This window comes from Malaclemys terrapin, chromosome 16 (genome assembly GCF_027887155.1).
Source record: "Malaclemys terrapin pileata isolate rMalTer1 chromosome 16, rMalTer1.hap1, whole genome shotgun sequence".
NCBI lineage: Eukaryota > Metazoa > Chordata > Testudines > Emydidae > Malaclemys > Malaclemys terrapin.
The window spans coordinates 4,374,485-4,391,826 of NC_071520.1; the positions used below are offsets into that span (position 1 = coordinate 4,374,485).

The 17,342-nt window shown below is 53.5% G+C and overlaps 1 protein-coding gene across 2 annotated transcripts in view; it reads right to left on the minus strand.

The window, feature by feature from the left end:
• Positions 1-1,575: 1,575 nt before the first annotated feature.
• Positions 1,576-17,342, minus strand: part of LOC128824940 (caspase recruitment domain-containing protein 8-like) — a 28,409-nt gene continuing 12,642 nt past the window's right edge. The window contains exons 5-11 of one of the 2 annotated variants that reach the window (XM_054006892.1): positions 11,791-11,852; positions 11,488-11,708; positions 9,139-9,452; positions 7,721-7,846; positions 7,306-7,447; positions 5,469-5,510; positions 1,576-4,321 (exon numbers count right to left, since the gene is read on the minus strand). In XM_054006892.1, the coding sequence (XP_053862867.1) occupies positions 4,050-4,321; positions 5,469-5,510; positions 7,306-7,447; positions 7,721-7,846; positions 9,139-9,452; positions 11,488-11,708; positions 11,791-11,852 (1,179 nt within the window). In that variant the 3' untranslated portion in view covers positions 1,576-4,049. The remainder of the gene's footprint in view (positions 4,322-5,468; positions 5,511-7,305; positions 7,448-7,720; positions 7,847-9,138; positions 9,453-11,487; positions 11,709-11,790; positions 11,853-17,342) is intronic. The other variant, XM_054006893.1, reaches the window with a different exon arrangement.

Genomic DNA, 17,342 nt, shown 5'->3' on the forward strand with positions numbered 1-17,342 from the left:
TTAGGGATCTTCTCTTCCCCCAGCAGAGCCCCAGCTTCCCGGGTGAAGCAAGCCCTAGGCCAGCCTGCCTTACCGGGGAGTCTGAAGGGTTAACACTGAGGCCGGGGCGAGGCAGCTGGAGAGCAGGTTCCAGTTCTGAGAAGGGCGCGTTAGACTGCAGATCTGCCACCATACTGCTGTAATTCAGCAATCCAGGTGGAGGATCCTCTGTGCATCTGTTCTAATCAGAGCTCATACCGTGCTCATCACCACCTGAGACCTTCCAAGGAGAGAGAAACAGGCTAATGGCACCTGCGCATTCTGTACCGAAGGAACAGTGGCAGCTCCAGGCACCAGCGCTCCAAGCGCCTGCCTGGGGCGGTAAGCCACGGGGGGCGGCCTGTCAGTCCCTGCGAGGGCGGCAGTCAGGCAGCCTTCGGCGGCATGCCCGCGGGAGGTCCGCCGGTCCTGCAGATTCGGTGGCGGGTACGGCGAAGCCGCGGGAGTGGCCTTCTGCAGTCAAGCCGCCGAAGGCGGCCTGTCCGCTGTGCTTGGGGTGGCAAAAAAACTAGAGCCACCCCTGCCAAGGAAGAAAATAAAATTTCAAGAAGCGAGAAAAGCTGATGGGCCTGTGCACTTCTCAGTGCAGTGTGCTGAGCATGTGGGTCAGACAGGGGAGGGGCGTGGTGGTTCTTGGCTCCTGCAGGAATTTGTTCCACTGACCTGACCTGGCTCCCAAGCGTGCTCTAGCTCCCGCACAAACAAGCGTCACCCTTGCAATGTGCAATCTGGTTGTGCCAGAGGAGCAGAGTGGTCGGTGGTGCTTGAAATCCTTCACCTGTCCATTGCCATGACCATTTAGCACCTTTAAAATAAGGCGATCCTACACTCGACAGGGCATTGTGTCGGAAGACAATGGATTGAGGGTAGCACAGGGGTGATGTGCTTGTGAAATCCCATGTCACTAAGTATTCTGTACCAGCGGCTGTAGTCTAAGAGAAGTAGCCTTTAGGCGCAGGTAGAAAGCACGGCTCTAGTCAGAGGGAAACGGGGATTGTTTGGGTTTTCTGCCTGAACAGTTTGTGCAAGAGAGTGAGAGTGAGTGTGTGTGTGTGTGCGCGCTTATGAACCCTGTATCTTTACCAAGCTGCAAACTGCATTTTGAATATGCAGCCCTTTGTATTCGCTGTGGTCCATTTGCCTCCATGTTGGGCTGTAATTGCAAATGCGGGTGGGGAAAGAATAACACAAGAGGGTCCTTGACTTAAAATGCTTGGCCATTGATATGTAATTGCTCTAACCAATAGCGTGCCCCTCCCCCCCACATCAGAAGACCTGGGCTAGCAGAGCAGTTGTTTTCCTATGGCGGCCACCTACTAGGGGGTTTGGTCAGGTGTTGAGGCTGGCAGGATGTCACCTGACAGAGGGGACTCAAAGTTATATAGAGGGAGGAGCTGAGCTTCCTGGTTTGTCACTAGCTCAAGAGGAGAGGGAGCAGCCACCCAACCTGGAGAAGGCTGATGAGGTGGGGGAAACCCTACCTGCCTTCCTCCCTGAGCCCAGGTGGCCCCCAAGACTTCTAAGGGAAGGGTGAGCTAGGGAGGGGCATTGTGGGTAGGATGGTTGGTGTGTCTAAGTGATTTGTACTCTTTGGGGTATAAAACAGCAATTGTATTAGGTGCTTGTCCAAGTGTCTGTGTGTTATTTGCTTATAACTGCTTGTGTGCTGCTGAGAGAGACAGTGTAAACCAGAAGCTTCCCGCCTTGGGGTGGAGTTCTGGGAAGAGGGTGTGTTTAAGTACCGGGGAGTCTGAAGGGTTAACACTGAGGCCGGGGCGAGGCAGCTGGAGAGCAGGTTCCAGTTCTGAGAAGGGCGCGTTAGACTGCAGATCTGCACGGCAGCAGCGGGCCTACGGACCCCATGACTGGGCAGTGGCTGGACTCTGTTCAGGCTCTGGAGCCTTAAAACACCCGGGATTCAGGGACAGAGGCTTGGATTTCCTCACAGCAGAGCAGGGGGCGACTGGAAGGGGCAGCCCAACCAGAGCGGTGACAGAAGGTCACGCAGGTGTGTAGTATTGATACCAGGTTATCTTGGGAGTCCCTAGGACAAGAAAGCCCTGCCCTCTACAAGGTGGGGCTTCTCGGTGCGAGGGTATCCCCACAGAGCAGCCAGGGGTTATACTTTATATGTAGGATGGACAGAGTCTGCTAAACTTAATTCTAGGAATGATTTTCTTACTGTAAACCAAACAGAAGAGGGGGAGATACGTTCTCTGTGAAAGCTCTCCGAGGGAGACAGCCAGGCCTTAAAGGCCACAGGACAAACCCATCAAGGTGCAGCAAAGCGGCCATTAAAACACTCACACAATAGCCCCAACCATCACCAGTGGCCTAGCCCAGTACCCCTCCGCAGGGCCGGCTTTAGGCCGATTCAGCCGATTCAGCTCTAAGAGGGCCCCGCGCCGCAGCTCTCCACCCCGCCCCCAGCTCACTTCTCCCTCCTCCCCTCCCCTGCACGCTCCGCCCCCTGCTCCTCCCCCGCCCCTGCTTCCCGCGAATCAGAGGTTTGCGGGAAGTCTGAAAAGAAGCAGGGGCGGGCAGGCAGGCTGGCAGGTAAGCTGGGGTGGCGGGGGGCGCGAGAAGGGTTCCGGGAAGGCGCAGCGCGGCCCAGTCCAGCACCGGCCAAGCAGCTCACTCTGGCCCCAGTTCTGGCAGAGTGCGCCAGCCGAGCACCCCCGGCCTCAGCGACTCTGACCCTGCGACGCCTCCTGCTGGTCTCTTCTGGGAATTAGCTCTTCCAGCATCCTGGAGCACCATCTGCAGACTGGTGATCCGCCTGTCCTCTGGCCCTGTGTCCCTCCCTGGACCCCAGTGCCCTTTTAGCTGGGGTGCTGCCCCCTGGCAGGAACCCCTTTCTCTCAGGCTCTTCCCTCCCAGGGGATCCCCCACCCACTATCCCTACCTCGCCTCAGGATAAGGCCACTGCCAGTCTCCAACTAGCCCCCGCTCCCTGGGGTAGACTGCAGTATAGGCCACTCATCATCGGCAAGGTTGGGTTTGGACCTGCTGCCTTGGCCTAGCCCTGGGCTGCCCTCTGCAACCCCCAGTACCCCTTTGCCTTCTCCTAGGCTGCAGCCTGGGGCTTTCCAGGCTGGAGCTCCCCAGCCTTTCCCCAGCCCTGCTCGACTCAGGTACCCTGTGTCTAGCTCCCTGCAGCCAGGCCCTTCTCCCTCTGAAGGCAGAGAGAGGCTCCTGGCTCACAGCCTCTTTATCCAGGCCAGCTGTGGCCTGATGGGGCGTGGCCCAGCTGTGGCTGCTTCCCCAATCAGCTCAGCTGCAGCTGTTTTAAGGCCTTCCCAGCAGGAGCGGGGAACCACCCGCTACAGTTCTACTGAAGAGTGACGCGCTGAAAGCCAGCGGGATGGTCCCACACAGGGGGGTGGGTGCTGGGCCAGACCAAGGAAGTCAGCTCTAGCGTAGGTTCTCTGGGGCAGGACATGGGCAGAAGGCTAATCTGTCTGCTGGATCATGTCAGAACTTTCCTTGTCTTCCTCCTTTTCTGCAACGAAACAGGAAAAACACTTTTCTAAAATTGAGGCTAACATTTGGAGATGAGAAAAAATGATTTATGTTTATTTAAAAATGTTCCTCTCTTTCATTCCAAATAAAGCTTGGTTAACTGAGAGATCGGCTGTATGTTTGGAAAGATGCAACCCCTTCTTCAGTCTCTGAGGAGAAAACATGCAGAAACCTTGCACAAAGGGGTCTACAAGGTACTGACGTCCGGGAGCCTAAGACCCCTATTTTGTCGAGAGGACAGAAGGAAATGCTCCCCCAGACTGTCAGTAGGAGAAGATGAGAGCAGGTAGATCCCAAGAAGAAATGCTGAGAGACCAAGGAAGAGTGAGAGGTAGCGGTGGCCTAAAGGAGACTGTGATTAAAAGCTCCTCGTATCACACCAGCTTTATGTTGCTGCGTAAGTAACAAAGGGAAGAATATGTTCACACCCCAGACTGGCAGGGGCAGCTGCCAGGAGCACAGGTGGCTGTCAGCGGGATCTCCAGGCCCTAGCTGGATTGTTCCAAGTCCTGTACAAGGTAAGGGTCGGTCTCTCTGAGACTCTGGTAGAGTTCTTCTTGGGCCCGAGCTCCTTTCCGCTCAACCAGCTGCAGTAAGGCCTCGTTCATCACCTTTTGTTTGTTCTGCATACTAAGCACCTCCTCCTCTTCATCACTGTTCATTGCCTCTATGTCCCGTAAGCGCGCCAGGATGGGATAGATCACTCCCATTCGACGACGGAGCTGCTCCCGGTGCTTCCTCACAAAGGACTCGCCTCGAGCTAAAGGAGACACCAGCCCTGCATTACTCTGCTGGGTACGGAGGTACAACACTTGGTTATTACAGTCCCACTAAATGACCCCATGTCACTGTGGGTGAAACAGCTTCCCCTGCACGGTAGGGCTGTTCTAGCTCAAAGTGTGTGGTCAGTTGCATAAAGTCATTCAGGCTGGAATATGGTTTGTAACGACCCATCCACGCTAACGCTGCAAGGGGCTGGGGCTCTGAGCAGCAGCTAGCACTGCTACACGTTCCAGACCATCCCACCAGCCTGTCCCGGGGGTACAGCGAGGGGTAAGGAGCTGACACTGAGCAAAGGAAAGCTTGGGGTGGACCTCAGGAGCACAACTCTCACCAGTGCCGTACAGAGGGATCCCTTTGTGAGGAAGGGATGGAATCTGTGTCACTGCACCAGGGCCGGCTCCAGGGTTTTTGCCGCCCCAGGCAGGCAAAAAAAAAAAAAAAAAAAAGCTGCGATCGGCGGCAATTCGGCGGGAGGGCCTTCGCTCCGAGCGGGAGTGAGGGACCCTCCGCCGAATTGCCGCCGAATACCTGGACCTGCTGCCCCTCTCCCGAGAGGCCGCCCCAAACACTTGCTTGGTAAGCTGGTGCCTGGAGCTGGCCCTGCACTGCACTGGACAAAGGCAAACGAGAAGGTCTTTCTCCATGTCTATGCTTCAAGCAGGAGGACCGGGCGTGTTAGAGAAGAAATGGATTCCAGCTAAAGCTTGTCAACATTTTTCAAACTTTTTTCCAAGTGGCTTTTTTTAAAATAAAACTTTATTTTTTATTTTTCTGAAATTGTCCGATTTTTTTTTTCCTCCCCCCAACAACCTCCTTCCCCTTTGAAATTGACAATCCAAAGGGTTTTCGCTCTTTGGTATTTTACTCATTTCCCCCACCCCCCCCCCCGCCTTCCCTTCACTCAGCACCTATTTCTAATTTTGCCACTGAAAAACATTGGGCGGAAGAGGAAGGGGTAAAACTAGACAGCTTTAAAGTTTGGGGTTTCCAGGTTGAAAAGAATCAGAAAATTTTCATGTAAATGTTTGAACACCCCTAGAATTAATTATTTTTCCATTGAACATACTGTATTCTGACCAGCTTGAGATTGCGGAAACTGAAAGCTCTGTTAAAATAATACTGACCTGGGAGTGTTTGGGAGGATGCTGCAGGAATTTGAACATCCCCTAAAAGACAAAGGGAAGGGATCAGTCGAACACCCTGTCACTTCTCTCATTAGCCGGAGGGTCCAGCAACATTAAAGACCATCAGAGGCTAGGGGCAATCAGCAAAGCTCTGCATTCCCAGAGACCGTCTCCTGCTTTGCTAGCAGGTGTCTCAGCTTCTCTAAAGTTATACTGGAGTTTCTCCACCTCACAGGGAATCTTGAAATACTTGGTTAATTTCCTGAGGATAATTTCTGAACTCTCCAGAGGAACCATGATCAAAGGTCCTAAAAGTGCATTTAAACCACAGGACTTTGTTCAGTGGATTAGGATTTTTGCCATGGATAATGAAGATGGCAGAGCTGAGACACCTGATTGAATGTACATCTCCTGCCTCTCTGTGCCCCCAAGACGCCTAACTTCAATACCTGGGAAGTTATCATGATTCAACAATCAGTTTGCACCTAGAGGATAATAGGGTTATAAGGGAGAGCCAGCACGGGTTTGCCAAGAACAAAGCCTGCCAGCCCAACCAACCTAATTCCCTTCTTTGACAGGGTAACTGACTTACGGGATAGAGGGAAAGCAGCAGATATGCTATATCTTGATTTTAATAAGGCTTTTAACACAGTCCCTCATGACATTCTCATAAGCAAATTAGGGAAATGTGGTCTAAATTAAATTACTATAAAGTGAGTGCACAACTGGTTGAAAGATGATACTCAAAGAGTAGTTATCAATGGTTTGCTGTCAAACTGGGAGGGCCTATCTGGTGGGGTTATACAGGCATCAGTCCTGGGACTAGTCAATATTTTCATTAATGCCTTGTATAATGGATTGGAGAGTATGCTCAGAACATTTGCAGATGTCACCAAGCTGGGATGGGTTGCAAGAACTGTGGAGGACAGATTTAGAATTCAGAACCACTTTGACAAATTGGAGAATTGCTCTGAAATCAACCAAATGAAATTCAATAAAAAACAAGTGCAAAGTACTCCACGTAGGAAGCAAAAATGAAACGTGACCTATCTAATGGGGGATAACTGGCTAGGTGGTAGCACTGCCGAAAAGCATCTGGGGTTACAGTGGATCGCAAATTGAATAGGAGGCAACAGTGGGATGCAGTGCCAGTTGCGAAAAAGGCTAATGTCGTTCTGGGATGTATTAGCACGAACGTTGTATATAAGACACGGGAGGTAATTGCCCCAGTCCACTTGGCACTGATGAGGCCTCGGCTGGAGCCCTGTGTCCAGTTTTGGGCTCCACACTTGAAGAAAGATGTGGGCAAATTGGAGAGAGTCCAGAGGGGAGCAACATCAGTGATAAAAGATTTAGAAAATTTGACCTGTGAGGGAAGGTTAAAAAACTGGGCCTGTTTAGTCTTAAGAAAAGAAGACTGACGGGGGGAACCTGATAATAGTCTTCAAATATGTGAAGGGCTGTTACAACGAGGACAGGGATCAATTGTTCTCCATGTCCACTGAAGGTAGGACAAGAAGTAATTGGCTTAATCTGCAACAAGGGAGATTTAGGTTAGATATTTGGAGAAGCTTTCTAACTCTAAGGGTAGCTAAGCCAGGAATAGGCTTCCCAGGGAGGTTGTGGAATCCCCGTCATGGGAGGCTGTTAGGAACAGGCTGGACAAACACCTGTCAGGGATGGTCTAGATTTACTTGGTCCTGCCACAGCACAGGGGGATGCACTTGATAGCCTCTGAAGGTCCCTTCCAGCCCGACATTTCAGCGATTCTATGAGCTTCAGTCACCACGACCAGCTGCCCAGAAGTTCTGCTTCAACGTCTTACGTGTGATCCTACCTGGCCTCACAAACGTCTTCCAAACCAATTTCCCATCTTTTCTGTCTTTCATGTGAAGCTTGATCTCCTCCTCCATAGCCGTCATGTAGAGCTCAATATAGGACTGCTGGTCTGCGGGGCTTCTATAGCAGAGCTCCAGGTGCTGCAGTAAAGATAAAATGACTTATGAGAGTCTCCCACCTCCGCCAAGAGCAGGAGTGAACGATGCCCATTGTCTGCTGTGTCCATTGTGGTCTCTTGGCTTATACTTAGATTGGAAGCTCTTTGGGGCAGGTCCATCTTTTTGTTCTCTGTTTGTACAGCACCTGGCACCAGGGGCTCCTGGGCACTACCACCATACAACTAATCCATAATAATAATGAATTGTTCAGCTCGTTTTGATGCCTCAGTGGAAGTAGAGGACAATCCTACTTACGTCAGGTGTTATCTTTAGCTCTGATGTACCAGACACCTCATACTGAGATCCAAAGTACAGCGCACTGGTCTGAGGAGGTTTGGGAACGAGCTTTGACTCCCACTTCGTTTCTTCTTCTTCAATGGCCTGTAAATGTCAAGCATTGTCATTTCTGAGAGATACAAACAGGAACCTCTGGCCCACAGCCAGCTCCGTCTTCACTCAGAGCATCTCGAGTCGGAGCAGGAAAAGGCCTGTGTGGTCACCTTGGCCATCCCCCAGCCAAAGCAGGCATGTTTCCTACACTACGTTTGGCTGGGATCCAGTCCAGCCCAGTCAAAAATAATGCAGGTGATGGGACTGTCACCATTTCCCTGCTGGGAAGCTCTTTGGGAGCCTAACAGACCTCACTCTCAGGAAGTGTTTCCTCAGACAAACCTGATCACCACTGAAAAGATGGAGGCCTCTGCTTCTGCTTAAAAATAGGGTGTGATCAAGTAAGGAAAGACTCTCACAATACATAGAGACAAGGGAGCAAAGGGAAGGTTGCAAACCATAATCTTAATTGTGGCATTCTCCAAATAGTGGGTGAGTGACTTTGCAACCTTAACACTGTTCTTTTAATGTGTGTGTATCTTCCATAGTGAGAACAGGCAATGTGGGGGTGTCTCCTGGGGTTCTTACACTAATCATGTGGTCGCAGCCACTGTAGCTAATATTGAGTTCTAGCTGCCAACCTAATTCCCTCATCCCCTCGCTGAGAGTTTTCATTTTATCCTGGACTCTCCCGTGCCTCAGGGTGACATTTTGTAAAGAAGATTTTTCATTGCTTGGAAGCTCAGTTCTACATGGAATAGCCCAGGGCGGGGAATGAGGCTGCTGGAGAGAACAGCACCTCCTAGTGGGTGCTTGGGGACCTGGCCTTTAGCTTCAGGAATCACTATGTGGCTGAGTGGTGTGGATATCACACCACGGCAAGCCCGGCCCTGAGCTATTCCTACCTGTCCACTGCTGCATGCGGTGCCCCGTGAAGCTTGGTCACACTAACAATATAGTTCTCGTGATGCTTCCTCCAACAGATAATGCATCTGTGCTGTGAGACCCCCTATCCATTGGGGTCCCAATCGCATGCCTCATGTTAGCGAGTGCTGTGCATCCCTCAGGAAATCAACTCTCTCCCCCGGGGACGTGCCCCAGTCTATCACGCACCACTATTAAAAACACAGGAAAACCTGGCTGCCGAGGCGACCCATATTTCAGTGACAGTCAGTGTGTAGGCCTCTGCCCTGTCCTCTCTGAACGATGCCGTGCTGCCTGGCGTTTCACTACGTGCTTGGCTGTTTGGGTGTATTGATGTGGTTCATTCTCACTCTATGGTTGTGCAGTGTCCCAGCACTCTTGGTGTTGGGCACACCGTATAAATGGGATTGTGGTTTTACCTTCCTGAGTGAGTGGTCGTTGGGGATCAGGTAGAGGTGGAGAGTTATGTCTGCAGCCCTGAGTGCCCGGTAGATCAGCACAAGGGAATGGATGGGAATAAACGTTACGGTCGAACGTATCTTTCTCCAAAGCACGCCGAGCTGGGAGAAGCTGGGATTCTCCAGGACAACATGGAAGAGATGGATTCTCGTTGGAGTTTCCAGGGTCATGTGGCCAGCTTCAAAATGGGCGATTTGGCATGAACTTAAATCCCCTCCGTCTGCAGATGGGAGAGCGAGGGGAGTGAGATTGAAACACCCTGAGCTGGCAGCACCTGTACAATGACACACCAACACACAACAGCCGTCGCAGACGCCTTACAAGTATAAACAACTGCAGGCCCTGCGCAGCCCTGCCATCGAATGGGGTGCAGAGAGACGGACGGAGTGAGGGGAAGGGGAAGGGAAGGAACGAGAGTGAGGGGGGGGAAGAACAGACTGGGAGAAAGCCAGGTGAGGGCTGGGAGAAGGGTACCGAGGGAAGGGGTCACACAGGAGGCTTAAGAGACAGGATAACAAAAGCACAACGAGAAGGAAACCAAAGGGAGGGAATCAAAACAAGGGATGCTGCCCCCTGAGTAGGAGAGAGACGGGGAAGCCGTGGGTCTGGGCACAGGGGCAGAGGCAGGGAATGGCCCGTGAGGGGAGATCAGGAGAGCTGGAGGGAGGAAGCCTGGAAGCAGCTGAGAGCGCTCCGGGATATCACACAGAAGAGTCCCCCTGAAGGGAACCACCGGCCCAGGGAGTGATGCTGGGAAATGAAGCTTGCGAGATCCAGACAGGAAAACGGAGAGGTGGAAGGCCAGGGAAGGGAGAACCAGGGACAGGGACACAATGGCCTGAATCTCCTCTGGGCCTTCTCCCCAGCCCAGCCTGTCCGCTGGGTGTGCACTGGGCATGGAACCACCTCCTGCCACGGGCTCCCCCCATCCCCCTCCTCTCCTGCCCCAGGGGGTCCTTGCACTCCTGTGTGACGGGCACTTGTCTGACCCTCAGGCGCTGGAGATCTACCCACCATCCCCCGCAGGGGGAGCCACACTCCCGTCAGGGTGGGGGATCCTCACCCGAACTGGGCTGGACTGTGCCTGGCCCTGCACAGCGAGGAGGAGGAGGGAGAGGCAGCCAGGAGCCTTCCTCTCGGCTGCCTGCTCCCCGGAGCAGGCCCAGGCACAGTCCCCCTTTGTGCTTCTGCTGCTCACAGACCAGGGTGACAAGCCCTGGCAGGGCTGATGGACCCCCCCCCCCTCCCCGCACCCCAGGAGACCCCACAGCCCACACTAGCCAGTGGAGCCGAGCTGGAGCAGGAGCCAGGAGGGGAGTGAAGGATTGGGCCAAAAGAAATCTGATGCGGTTCAACAAGGACAAATGCAGAGTCCTGCACTTAGGACGGAAGAATCCCATGCATTGCTACAGACTAGGGACCGAGTGGCTAGGCAGCAGTTCTGCAGAAAAGGACCTAAGGGTTACAGTGGACGAGAAGCTGGATATGAGTCAACAGTGTGCCCTTGTTGCCAAGAAGGCTAACGGCATTTTGGGCTGTATAAGTAGGGGCATTGCCAGCAGATCAAGAGACGTGATCATCCTCCTCTATTTGGCATTGGTGAGGCCTCATCTGGAGTACTGTGTCCAGTTTTGGGCCCCACACTACAAGGAGGATGTGGAAAAATTGGAAAGAGTACAGTGGAAGGCAACAAAAATGATTAGGGGGCTGGAGCACATGACTTATGAGGAGAGGCTGAGGGAACTGGGATTGTTTAGTCTGCAGAAGAGAAGAATGAGGGGGGATTTGATAGCAGCCTTCAACTACCTGAAAGAGGTTCCAAGAAGGATGGATCTAGACTGTTCTCAGTGGTGGCAGATGACAGAACAAGGAGTAATGGTCTCAAGTTGCAGTGGGGAAGGTTTAGGTTGGATATTAGGAAAAACTTTTTCACTAGGAGGGTGGTGAAGCACTGGAATGGGTTACCTAGGGAGGTGGTGGAATCTCCTTCCTTAGAGGTTTTTAAGGTCAGGCTTGACAAAGCCCTGGCTGGGATGATTTAGTTGGGATTAGGTCCTGCTTTGAGCAGGGGGTTGGACTAGATATCTCCTGAGGTCCCGTCCAACCCTGATATTCTATGATTCTATTCTATGATTCTATAGAGGGCACAGCGCAGAGGCCCCTGGGGCCCGCACTCCCCCAGTGCTACAGGAGCTGCTGCTGGAGCTAGACCCCCTCCCCCAGCCCCACTGGCTGCAGACTGTGGCTCAAAGCCGCCATCAGCCCCTGACTCCAGCATCGAGCCTAGTGACGCCCCGTTTCTGCCCTACCTGCAAGGCACACGAAGTGGGGGAGGTGCACGGCTCGCACCGTGTCGGGCTCGGCCCTGATGTGGAACAGGGGGCCGGCGACCATCCACTCCTGCCTGGCAGATGGGCTCAGACTCTCCGCCCAGGAGCCGTATTCGTACTCGACGGTCACTGCTGCACTCACCTCAAAGCCAAGCCCCGTTTCGGAGCAGCGGAAGGAGCCAGCGCTGGGGATGCGAGCTCTGGGGGGCACAATGAAAACGCAGACGTCAGGCTTGGACAGGGCTTCTAGGGCCACATCCTGCGGCACGCTGGAGCTCCTACCTGTAGACGGTCCTGTTCTCCTCTGTGCCTGGAACAATCTCTGGCGTTACCTCTGGAAGGATCTGAAAGACAGCGAGTTCCAGTAACTAGGGGCTTCATAACGGTGACTCCTCGTGAGACGTGGACTCTGCCAGTTACGGTAACGCACCGAGTTCCCTGTCCCATCGCTGCAGAGCCTGGCAACGTGTTAACCAGCTGGATTCTGCTTGTCCCAGAAGCCCCATGTGCCATTTCTCTGCTGCTAGATGCTCCCAGGCTGGCTCAGCAAGGGGGAGGGTCTCACAGCCCAGGCTGAAGTCCCAGCCCAAACATCTGCACTGCTATTTTTAGCCCTACAGCCCGAGCGCCATGAGCCCGAGGCAGCTGACCATGCTCTGAGAGTCGGTGCCGCGGGTTTCTGATCACCGTGTAGATGTATCCTTAGGATGTAACAGTTCATGATACTGGCCGAGCAGAGCTCAGACTGAAAATGGAACAGAATTGCAGGTAGAAGAGGTGTCCAGCAATCCAGCCTGAGTGAGGCCTGAGCATCATCTAAGGCAGGTAAAGGTTAGATGGACACTGGAAGGGCTGAGGGGGAACTGGAGAAGAATTAACAAAGACAACAACCAACAAGAAATCCTTGAAGATGCTCCAAAGCAGGAAGCCTGTGATAGTCCAGTGAGTCACCAAAGTACAGGAAGTTGGAGCAATGCTGGACATTGGAACAGTAAGAGAAGCCATGGATTCCTTGCGTCGCGCTTCTCTAGAAGGTTTTGTCAGAGTTCTGAAGGAATAGAAGAAAAAATTGGCCAAGCTGCTAACAAAAATGTGGGATCTATTATTTATTAATACACAGGAAACTTGGTTGTGAAACAAAGAAACAGCTCCACAAGCTCCAAAAAAGGGGACCGAGCGTAACATTTCCTTGCTGTTGTGGGTTTATGTCAGGTGTGTTATGTGTGTAGCAGACTTAAAAGCTTCACAATCAAGATTTGTATGTATTAATTTCCTAGGTTGTTGCAATATTTGAACAGGGGTAAGGGGGAGACTTCTGGAGACGGTTGTGACAGAAACCCTCTTGGGAGCTGCCACCCGATGTGCCAAGACCACTGCTACCCCTGCTTTCCCTGCCAGCGCAGGACCCCAGCACCCGGTCTTGCTGAGCCAGACACGCCCGTCTGCTCCAACAACGACCCAGGGTTTGAATTACTTGCCCCAAAGCTGCAGGTTTACCTGAAAGCAGCTCACAGAAGTGTGCTTGTCTTTAAAAACTCAGATGCCTAACTCCCAGTGGGGTCTAAACCCAAATAAATCCGTTTTACCCTGCATAAAGCTTATACAGGGTAAACTCATAAATTGTTCGCCCTCTATAACACTGAGAGAGAGATATGCACAGCTGTTTGCCTCCCCAGGTATTAATACATACTCTGGGTTAATTAATAAGTAAAAAGTGATTTTATTAAATACAGAAAGTAGGATTTAAGTGGTTCCAAGTAGTATCAGACAGAACAAAGTAAGTCACCAAGCAAAGTAAAATAAAACACGCAAATCTATGTCTAATCAAACTGAATACAGATAATCTCACCCTCAGAGATGCTTCAGTAAGTTCTTTCCTCAGACTGGACACCTTCCAGGTCTGGGCACAATTCTTTCTCCTGGTACAGCTCTTATTCCAGCTCAGGTGGTAGCTAGGGGATTCCTCATGATGGCTCCTCCCCTTTGTTCTGTTCCACACCCTTATATATCTTTTGCAAAAGGCGGGAATCCTTTGTCCCTCTCTGGGTTCCCACCCCCTCCTTCTCAATGGAAAAACACCATGTTAAAGATGGATTCCAGTTCAGGTGACATGATCACATGTCATTGTAAGACTTCATTGCCCACTTGCGAGTACACACATATACAGGAAGACTCACAGGTAAAACACAGCCATCTGCAGACAATGGTCCTGGTTAATGGGAGTCATCAAGATTCCAAACCACCATCACTGACACCCACCCCTTGCTGCCCCCGGCCCCGCCCCCACTCCACCCCTTCCATGAGGCCCCGCTCCTGCCCCACCTCTTCCCTGCCCCCATTCCAACCCCTTCCCCAAAGTCCTCATCCCAACTCTGCCCCCTCTCTGCCCCCAGGCGGTGCAGGAGGGGTGCAGGGTGTGATGGGGGCTCAGGGCAGGGAATTGGGGTGCGGGAGGGTGTGGGATGTGGCAGGGGCTCCAGACAGGGGGTTAGGGTGCAGGAGGGGTGCGGGGTGTGATGGGGGCTCAGGGCAGGGAGTTGAGGTGCAGGAGGTGTGCAGCAGGGGGCTCAGGGCAGGGAATTGGGGTGTGGGGTGCGGCAGGGGGTCGGGGTGCAGGGTGCGGCAGGGGGCTCAGGGCAGGGAGTTGAGGTGCAGGAGGTGTGCAGCAGGGGGCTCAGGGCAGGGAATTGGGGTGTGGGGTGCAGGAGGGGTGTGGGTGCAGCAGGGGGTCGGGGTGCAGGGTGCGGGAGGGGGCTCAGGGCAGGGAGTTGGGGTGCAGGAGAGGTGAGAGGTGCAGCAGGGGGTTGGGGTGCAGGGTGAGGCAGGGGGCTCAGGGCAGGGAGTTGGGGTGCGGGAGGGTGTGGGATGTGGCAAGGGGCTCCGGACAGGGAGTTGGGGTGCAGGGTGTGGGCTCCGGCCTGGCGCCGCTTACCTAGAGCGACTCCAGGGTGGCAGCACCTCACTGAAGAGACAGGCTCAGGACTAGGGCAGAAGGGCAGGGGAAGGGCAGCCTGCCCTGGCCCTAGTGAAGAGGGACACTAGAACCTGCCGGAAGCCGGCAGCCTGCAGAGCGGAGCGGATTCAAGTGCGCTGCAGGCTCCTGAATCACCATGTGCTGCAGGCTCCAGGCTCCGGGGCAGTGAGGAGGCAGCAAGTGGGGGCCGGGAGACGCTCTGGGGGGGGAGCGCGGGGGGGGGGCAGGTGCCCCAAACATTGTGGAGTAGCGCATGGGGAGCTTAACGGGCACAGAAAATAACTCGGGGGGCGGGGGTGAGGGGAGTTTGGCGGCGACAGGAAGTAACGGTGGGGGGGGGCGTGTGGGGAGCTCCACGGGCCGCAGGGAAGAGCTCCACGGGCCGCGTGTTTGAGACCCCTGGTCTAGACTGTTCTCAGTGGTACCAGATGACAGAACAAAGAGCAATGGTCTCAAGTTGCAGTGGGGGAGGTCTAGGTTGGAAATTAGGAAACACTTTTTCACTAGGAGGGTGGTGAAGCACTGGAATGGGTTACCTAGGGAGGTGGTGGAATCTCCTTCCTTAGAGGTTTTTAAGGTCAGGCTTGACAAAGCCCTGGCTGGGATGATTTAGTTGGGAATTGGTCCTGCTTTGAGCAGAGGGTTGGGACTAGATGACCTCCTGAGGTCTCTTCCAACCCTGATATTCTATGATTCTATGAAGGAATATCAGGACTCAGAGGAGCCAACCTCAAACCACTCACCACACGAAGAGCCAGCTTCCTCCAGGACACAACCGACTTCCTCCACAAACTCCGCAACATTAACAGCCTCCCTCAGAACACCAGCCTTGCCACAATGGATGTCACTTCCCTATAAACCAACATTCCTTGCAATGTGACAGCATAGCTCCCGGCCTCAAATATCTACATGACAATGGACAGTCCTCAGAGATCCTCCCCAAACACATCCTCAGATTCATCCATTTCATCCTCCCCACAACAATTTTACATTCCACAACAAACACTGTACAAACCATGGGAACAGCCATGGTGTGAGGATGTCTCCCCAATATGCCAATCTCTTCATGGGCCACCTTGAAGATGCATTTCTGGACAAATGCATCACAGAACCAATGATATACCTGAGACACATCAATGATATTTTCATCCTCTGGTCAGACAACAAACTCCCTGATGGATTTCCACCAAAACTTCAGCAACCACCACCCCTCCATTAAACTCTCTCTGGAACAGCTCCACACCAGCATCTTCCTGGACATCACGATCAGCTTCAACAATGAAACCCTACAGACAACTGTATCCCACGGATCACTGCACCTACCTTCATAGATCCAGTAATCACCCACAACACATCAAGATATGTGCTATCTACAGCAGACACTCAGATACCACAGAATATGAGCCGAGGAGAAAGTCCGGGATATGCACCTTAATACACTCAAAACCTTCACCAAAGAAGGACTCTCCACCAGAGAAGTAGATCACATCATGGAATGGACCCAAATACCCCAAGAGAACCTGCTTCAACACAGCAATAAAACCTCCTCCAACTGCAAGCCCCTAGCTGTCACCTATGACCAGGGCCGTCCTTAGGCATACGAAGCATACGCAGCTGCGTAGGGCACCATGAAATTTGGGGCATCAAATTGCCCCAAATTTCATGGTGCCCTAGGCTGCTGCGTGCTGCATACGCGGCGGCACCAGCCCCGGCGACCAGCCCTATCCCCTGGCCGGCCCCCCCGTGGGCTGTGCCCACTACAAGGGGCAGGGCCATCCCTAGGGTGGGTGCGGGGCCCCGGACATCTCCCTCCGCCCCACCTCTTACCCTTCCCCCCTCCTCCGCCCCCAGCCTGACCCCATTCCACCTCTTCCCCCAGCGACCCCACACTCACCGGTGGTGGCGGGAAGTGGAGCAACCTGGCCCCAGCCCGCTCTGCTCCGCCAGCTCTGCTCCGCTTCCCGCCGTCGGTGAGTGCAGGGAGGTTGGGGAAAGGACGCCCCCCGCACTCACCGGCGGCGGGAAGCAGAGCAACGAGGCCCCAGCCATGTCGCTCGGGGGGGTTGGGGAAAGGTCCCCCCCGCACTCACTGGCGGAGCAACCCAGTGTGTGTGTGAGGGTATCCCTTCCCCCAAGCTCCCTTCCCCGAGCGACACGGCTGGGGCTGGGGCAAGGGAAGCAGAGCGAGCTGCTCCCGGCTCCCCGCTAACCTCCCGGGCCACTCTGGGCCTGTGGGGCCCCCAAAAGTGCCCCCCCACAGCTCCTGCCTCGCAGACCTTGGGTGGGGGGCTGGGGCCCCACACAGCCCCCCCCGCGAGGGGGCTGCATAGGGCACCCAAATGGCTAGGGACAGCCCTGACTATGACCCCACACTGGAGACCATGTGAGATATCATCAAATAACGACAACTCATACTCGCTGGGGAACCCATCCTGACAGAAATCTTTCCGGAACCCCTTCTTCTAGCCTTCAAACCAACTTCTCCAGGCTTATCATCAGAAGCAAGTTCCCCACAGACCAGGACACACCAACTTAAAGCGGCACCAGACCCTGCCAGAACAACAGATGCAAAACCTGCAGACATCTCCACTACTTCAATGATCAACACCCCACAGAACACACCTTTCAAGATCCATATGATAGGCATGTGTAGGATCTAACGTGTGGTGTACCTCACCCAGTGCAACAAATGCCCCAATTACAACTATGTGAGTGAAACCAGACAACCACTGCACTCTGGAAAGAACTTACACAGGAAAACGATAAAAGGCAGAAACATCTTCTCACCTGTGGGATCACTCTATATCTGATCTATCAGTCCTCGCCCTCAAAGGTAACCTGCACAACTCTTTCAAAAGAC